Source organism: Echiichthys vipera (assembly GCF_963691815.1).
Source record: "Echiichthys vipera genome assembly, chromosome: 13".
NCBI lineage: Eukaryota > Metazoa > Chordata > Actinopteri > Perciformes > Trachinidae > Echiichthys > Echiichthys vipera.
Window position 1 is genome coordinate 25,046,746 of NC_139838.1, and position 8,024 is coordinate 25,054,769.

Consider the following 8,024-nt stretch of genomic DNA (forward strand, 5'->3'; position numbering starts at 1 on the left):
ACTCACTGACGTTCTAATCAGTGATTGGCTGGAGTTGCCGCCACTCGCTGTCGTCATCACGCGGCCCCTCCTCCCTGTGGAAGGCGACAGAAAAAAAACATGGCTGCCTCCGTGTGAGCTGCGTTCCTCCCCTTCTTGTTTACACTTTGGGATGTTGAATGAAAGGTAAACGTGTTTAAAAATATATATATTTACTGAAACTACGCGTATTTCAGTGAAAAGCAGCGGGAAAAGAGTTAAACATGTCTACCTTTTATTAAATTCTGGTCATAGTTGCGACAGAAGTTAGTTTGTGTTGCTGTCAACAGTCTGTGATGTTACACATGAAGTCACTGAAGGACTGACACTGTTCATGCATGATGGGAATTATTTTATTTTTTATCGACTAAATTAACAATACAAAGGCAAATATTTCATTTAAGTTTAAGAAAAGCTGCGTATTTTCTGTTAGCACCAGTGTTTCTGCCTCTGTTCTGTTGTTATAATACAGGAAAAGCTGTAATCAGGGTGATAATTAAGCAAAAATGGAGAGTTTATACATTTATACATGTCAGGAGTGGCAGCACATGTGTGGGAAGAAAGGGCACAACAGTCATTAATGTAGTGAACATATTTTTTACGCTGGTTTGCATCCTAGACACAATGTTTTGATATATTTGTTCTATATTTGGGTCACAGTGTTTCATATAAACACACCTTTGAGTCCCAGTGTGTTGGGATTTAAAGCACTTTAATAACAATCAGCCAAAACTCTACATTATCAGCTTTATATTTGTATTTATATCTAATTAAATATCCTTGAATTTCTTTTTCCAGCTGTCATGGAGAAGCAGAGGAAACTGACTCCAAAGCACAAACCTGACCTGGAGGTATGTTTTATTTTCTTTTAAACTTTATTTTTTTATTGATTTTTCAATGAAAAACAAAACAAAACACAACCTGTAAATATACACACAGTACAAGTACATCAGACAGGGTCATCTACAGCCAAACACAACAGCAGGGTTCGTTCAAAACAAGGTGCTGGCATGAATTCAAGATTCATGAAGCTTTATTTATCACAGGGGAAATTATTGTGCAACAGTTTCAATACAAAGATGGGAAAGGGTCAGAGTAACAATAAGAATCGGGGTGACGGCTCGGGTCAAGGGGCTTTAAGGCACCCACAGTGCTCCGTTTGAGTCCACAGTGACACAAAATACCTTTCACCGTGTGCAGTCCGCAAGGTCACCAGTGAAAAAACAAACAAACAAAAAAATCGGCATAATGAATGGAAACAGGACTTGTGATTTAAGTTCCCAAACTACATTAAAAACAACAACAATATGGTTTGATTTATTAAACTGTATCAAAAATGCCTTACACACACGAAAAAAATTCAGACACAGTACCATCCAAAGTCTTATTTATGCTATTTGGCTGTGACAGACCTTTATGCTGTTAAAATTTAATTGAAAATATTATGAACAAAAAAAATAATCATCTTATGGCCTCGATACACCGGACCAGCACAGAGTATATTTTAATTATTAATGCAGTAAAGTAGATTTGTGGTTTTCTCTGCAGGAAGAAACACAACTTTTCTTTTGTATTTGACATTTACAGGCGTCCGCTGAGGGATCGAGTACTTCACACACAGACCTTTATGCTACTTCATCAACATCAAACAATGCAGGGGTACGTAAACGCCAGCGTATAAGACGGTCCTGCTGTACTAACAACACACGCAGGCTGCTCTCACACACCTCTGAAGCTCACTAATATAAATTAACTTTGTGCTGTTTTTGCTGAAAATGTCTCTGTGTGTTCCTTTAAAGTTACTGTATGAATAAAATGCTTTTTCTTTAATCATGTTTACAGCTCAAGGACTTGTCTGCATCCTGCTCTGAAGACAAACTAACTGACAGCCTCCATCGTGGCAACAAGCGTTTTAACACTCAGCTGGATTTGAGGGACGATTCGCCTTTTGCAGATTTATCTTCTCAAGAGACGCTGCAGCCGCAAGAGGCCTCTTTCAAGTCTGATGACCTCAGCTGCGATGAAGACGCCGAACCCTGCGAGGCCACACCGAACCCAGAAGGCCGTTCTTGCGGCAGGAAAAATTACTGTTACGTTTGCGGGACAGGCCACAGAAAACTTATTCGTCATTTTGTAAAGCATGCTGACGAAGAGCCTGAACTCGCCGAAGCTTTGGCGTTACCCAGAACCTCTAAGGATCGAAAAAGGCTACTTGACAAATTACGTAAGCGGGGAAATGACTTGCATCACCAAGAGGTGCTGAAGAGCAACAGTGGAGAGTTAAAACTGAAGGGCAGAACTAAAACACACTGTATACATTGTAGAGGCCTGTATGGGCGTAAGGAGATGTGGAAGCATGAAGCCAAATGTTCTTTGAGGACAACGTCAAACTCCGCAACAGGCGGCAAGACGAGGACAAAAGTCTTAGGTGAGACTGTTCTTGCAGAGTTACCATTTTATAAAACACTGTCATCCAGTGCGAAGAAGATGCTTTCACAGATGAAAAATGATACGATTGCATCTGCCGTTCTAAAGGATTTCCTCCTCATACGGATGGCACAGAGTCTGTCCGAGAAGCACGGAGATAATCCAAGTAAACAAGAGCACACACGACAGAAGCTGCGAGAAATGGGGAAGCTTTTGTTGGCGCTGCGCGAAAAGTCGATACCTAGCTACGAGGATGCGATTAAACCCAAAAGCTTCCACAAGGTTGTCGAGGCCGTCAAAGACATCGCTGGTTTCAATGACAAGACGCGCCGCTATGAGAGACCGGGTCTCGCTTTGAAATTAGGAAATTCACTGAGGAAAATAGGCGCCGTTGTCCTCGCCGGAGCCAACGGGCAGATAAAGAAAGACACAAAGAAATTTATGAAGCTGTGTGCAAATGAATGGTCTGAACTCGTCTCCCAAACAGCCACCGCTTCATTGAGTGGACAAAAAGTGATCAGCCCGTCTACCATACCATTCACGCGTGATGTGCAGGTGTTGTTCAGGTACCTCGAAAAAACATCTGCTTCTGCCCTCGAAAGCATGCAGACGGATGACGGCCTGCAGGTGTACAACGCACTCTGCAGAGTGACACTTGCACAAGCGTCAGTCTTGAGCAAATGTGCACCCGAGGTCTCAAACATGACGCTGAAGACTTTCCAGGAGAGACACGAGTCTACCCAAGTGTTGTCCAAGCACTTCATCAGGATAAATATTACGGACAGGACCGGACAAAACGTCGCCGTCTTGCTGACCTCTGAACTTGTCAATGCAATAACTTTGCTTGTGAACAAGAGAAACGCATGCGGCGTGCACAAAGATAATCCTTTCTTGTTCGCAAAGGCCGACTCTTCTCCCAGGAGCCTCCAACGCGGAGCGCACTGCATCGGGGCTTTTTCCGACGCGTGTCGCGCAAAGAACCCGGAGCATCTGAAGTCGGCGCATCTTCACAAGCACATGGCAAGAATCTTCCAGATCCTCAACCTGGAGAACGACGAGCTCGATCACCTCGCTAAACTGTTGGGCCACGACCTCCGCGCTGAGAGAGACTATTACCGGCTGCCAGAGGCGGCCGTGGAACTGGCCAAAATAGCCAAGCTTCTCCTGGAAATGGAAAAAGGTTCTCTGGGAAGATTCAAAGGACGCTCTCTGGACGAAGTTGAGATTGAAGGTACGCGTCCAACGTAATACACGTCTAACCTGAAACAGACGAATCAATTCTTACAGTTTCACAGTTTCTTGTTTTTTATTCCAGATAAATTGGAGCTGGATTTGGAGCAGAGCCGCCCTGACGTCTGTGACGCTGAAGAGGACGGGGAAGAATCTGGTCTGTTACTTCAGCAGAGAGGTATTTTAATAACGTTAAAGGGTATTAAAATTAATAACGTTAATAATGTTGGTGTGAAAATAAGTCCTGAAAGTATTTATCTGTCATAGCCACACTTTTATTAAACTTAAACTTCTCTTTGCAGGGATGTCACTGATTCTGAACATTGGTACATGTGAATGAAGACTACATCGTTTTAAATATTCATTAGAATAGAATAGCCTTTATTGTCATTGCATTTGCATACAACGAAATTGGAGTGCTACTCCCCCTTGGTATATTTTAGAAAAGAATATATAATAAAACAATGAGCAAAGTATAATATAAGCAATAAAACAACAAAATATAGTATAAACAATATAATAATGTGAACGGTATAAACAGATGGGGAACAGTATAAGAAGTGGAGCATGTTATTATTGCACATAATTATTAATTATATTAAAATAATAATATAATAATAATAATAACTTTAAAGATAGTTTAAAAAGTGCTGTGAAAGAGAGAAAGACAAAAGCACAAATCCAACATATGTACGCATCAACAAGGCGAGATAAGCAGAAAGACGCTTTTACGGGCAGTAAATTAACCTTTAAATTCATAGATGACAAGTTAAGAAAACAGTAAAAACACCAAAGAATAAAACAATAAAGAAATATATAAAAAATAAATATATAAAGTACTGAATAAGATACAATAAACATAATAATTAAAATGCAATAAGTTGAAATGCACGTTAGAAACCATTATTATTCTGACTTCTTCACTAAACTCGTTCAGCACAGGTTGGTTGTTTGCTCGACACCCGTGTTAATTTTGTTTATTCTTTAATGTTTTATATTTTTTTGATAACTCTTCCAGATGCTGCGGAGCCACGAGGACGTCGGCTGACTCCTGAGGAAGACGCCCTGCAGCACATCAAGGCTCGCAGAGACAAACCCTTCCTGGAGCAGAGGTTTATAGACCGCTCGAAAGGTTTGATTCCTTCTTTTATTAAATCATTTCATTTAAACAGTCGGGTTGACATCTAGATTTCTTCTGTTTTTTTGTATTTTATTGATGATTTTCAATATTTAGGTATATATAAGGTATTAAATCCACAGATGAAAAAGTTAACAAACAAACAGTCACATTTTTAGTATCAATTCTCTAAGTTTCATCAACTAAACCAGTTGTTCTTTCTTTAGGTTTCCCCAAATAATCTCCAATTATTGAACTTTTTTCCCCCAAATGTGTCAGTTTTTCACATTGTGTAGATTTCCTCTACTATAGGAAGTAGGAAGATCGGAAGAAACGGGCCGTGGACGGCAAGTGTACAGCGTCTAGGCAAACAAACTAGACTTTAGCCGTGAAACGTGCTTGGGCACGGTACGGATGGACAGTGTGAATGCGCCCTAAATTAACTGTAACCATCATAGGTCAATGCCTAACCTTAACCATCTCGGGTCACTATCTGCTCACGACCATAATTACTCTTGATGGGCGTGATTTAAAAAAACAAACAAATAAAATTTGTATCTGTGATTTTGTGGACGTTTGATGTTTTTGCCAGTCTGAAAAGACAAACTCCCATTTTTCTTAATTTAGCCGAAAGCTTTTTCTTCATCTGTTTTTAAACAGATTCAAGATTCAAGAAAACTTTATTTATCCCTAAGGGGTTATTAAAGGTGAAGCACGTAGAGCAGATATTGCAACAATGATGAAATATGACTAAGAATAAAAAGACAGTGCAGATGTTTTGTTCCTGATCACACTTCTCACCTCCATGGTGAAGTCGGAGATGTGGACGGGGTGGTTGGTCAGTTATTGCAGATACGACAGACTGTTTTTTCTATTTCTTACATTTACAGGGAGAGGTGTGTTTACCTGTAAGTCCATTAAACCGTCTGCCTTTGTCGTGGAGTTTCGAGGGATCATCTCGTCTCACAAAGGAACCAGGAAAAAGAAGTCTGGCGATCGACTGAACAACTATCTGTTTGACTTCGCGTGGATCGGAACAAACTGGCGGTGAGTTTTACTGCTTCTTGCTTCTTTTTCTGATTTTCCCTTAAAGGAAGGGGAAGTTTAATCGTCTTGATTGGCGTTTGTTATCGCGACAACTTTACAGTTTCTCAGACAGAGATTGACGTTACCAAATCAAGTGAAACTCCCACCATCCTCCCTGCATGCACACGGTATTTTAACATCAGTTTAACTTCACGAGTGTGAATCTGGAAAAGGCAGAATGTAAAAGTAAAAACACTTTATTCGCCTGTAAACTCTTTGAACGCAGCAGGTGTCTTCAATGGTAGAGCTGCAAAATCAAACAGGTGTTTTAAGAGTAGTTGAAGTTTCATTGAGAGTGTTTCCTTTGCAGCGTTGATGCTTCGCACGAGGACGGGTCCCTCGGGAGACTCGTGAACGACGACCACGTGAGTCCCAACTGTGAAATCAGGAAAATCGTCTGTGATGGAAAACCGCACTTGTGCCTGTTTGCAGTGACGCAAATATCTCCAGGCGAGGAGCTAACCTACAACTACGGGGACTCCTTTTACCCGTGGCGCTCAACAGTAGGTGTATTTTCCGTTTTTCTGACTTGTTTTGGACAGAAAGGGAGTTTTGTCCATGATGTTAGATAATTACGTACAGTGGGTACGGAAAGTCTTCAGACCCCCTTTAATGTTCCACTCTTTGTTGATTTGCAGCCATTTGCTAAAATCACTTTAAGTTGATTTGTTTCCTCATTAAATTACACACAGAACCCAATTTTGACAGAAAAACACAGAATTATAGACATTTTTGCTAATTTATTAAAGAACAAATACTGAAATATCATCATAATATAAAATGTCCATAAGTATTCGGATCCTTTGCTGTGACACTCGCATATTTAACTTAGGTTGACGGTTCTACACCTTTATTTGACTCCAGTGTTTAATTCAATTGATTGGACTTGATTATTAAAGGCACACACCTGCCTCTATATAAGACCTTACAGCTGACGGTGCACGCATTAATATATGAGTAAATATGCTGTTACTCTTTTGTTTCATTTCTCACTCTTATATTTTTGTGATAAAATGTAGTTTGGAGACCAGGCGTACTCGTCATCGTTGATTCCTCCTGGTTAAAAAATCCTTGTGATGTGTAGCCGCGTGTTCCTGCTCAGTCATGCACGTCGTTCAGTGTGACCCCACAGTGATCCGAGTATCTGAAGCTGAAGTGGGCGGCTGTGGCTTAGTGGCGGAGTGGGTCGTCCTCCATTTGAGAGATCGGCTCGATCCCCAGCTCCCCTGGTCCGCTTGTCGAAGTGTCCTTGGGCAAGACACTGAACCCCGAATTGCTCCCCGTGCTGTGCATGGGTGTGTAAATGTGGTGTGAATGATTAGATTAGATGGTCTGTAGATGTCCACCGCCGTCTGTGTGAAAGTCTGTGTGAACGGGTGAATGTGACAAACACTGTGAAAGCGCCTTGAGTAGTCAGAAGACTAGAAAGGCGCTTTATAAGTACAAGTCCATTTACCATCCAAGTTTTATATTTGTAGATGGTTCCTATGGAATAATAATAATAATAATAACTTTATTTACTGTACATAGCACCTTAAATAAAAGTTTTTTAAGTGCTCTGACAGACAAAGCACTTACAAATTTACACACATCAACAAAAAAACAGCTGAATGATAAATTAATAATAAAATAACATTAACACGTTATGATGTTAATAAGATGATGAACGAAAAAATAAATAAAATCACATGAAAGGAGTCTATAACAGTGTGTTATTACGACATATCTACATATTTTATGGTGTATTTGTGAAGTATTAGCATTGTTTGTGTTCAGTTGGTAAAGGGTGTAAAATGACTTGTTTTGCAGGGTGAGGACTCGGCAGGATCGTCCAGTTCTGCAGCTTCCTGCGATGGCGACTACGTTCCTCCGACCAACAACGACCACTCAGACTCTGATTCTTACGATGAGGATGTCACGGTGGATGAAAAGCCCGAAGAAGACCCCTCCTACACCAGCAAAAACTATTGTTACGTTTGCGGGGCGCCCAAGTCTAAAATAGCTCGCCACCTTTTCACCCACAGAAACGAAGAGCCCGATATTGCCGCGGCGTTAAAGCTACGCAAAAAATCCAAAGAACGAAAGGCGCGGCTGGAAGAGCTACGAGAAAGAGGGAATATAAAACACAATCAAGAGGTTTTGAAGA

General features: G+C 40.8%; 1 protein-coding gene across 1 annotated transcript; it reads left to right on the forward strand.

Moving 5' to 3' along the window:
- Window positions 1-90: 90 nt before the first annotated feature.
- On the forward strand, window positions 91-8,021 carry LOC310955402 (uncharacterized protein; the record flags this gene model as incomplete). The annotated part of the gene is made up of 10 exons (XM_083925221.1): window positions 91-165; window positions 817-869; window positions 1,606-1,677; window positions 1,861-3,676; window positions 3,761-3,853; window positions 4,694-4,807; window positions 5,683-5,839; window positions 6,189-6,381; window positions 7,688-7,963; window positions 8,013-8,021. The coding sequence occupies exons 1-10, from the start codon at window positions 159-161 to the stop codon at window positions 8,019-8,021; spliced, it is 2,790 nt and encodes a 929-aa protein (XP_083781347.1). The 5' UTR covers window positions 91-158.
- Window positions 8,022-8,024: the final 3 nt, after the last annotated feature.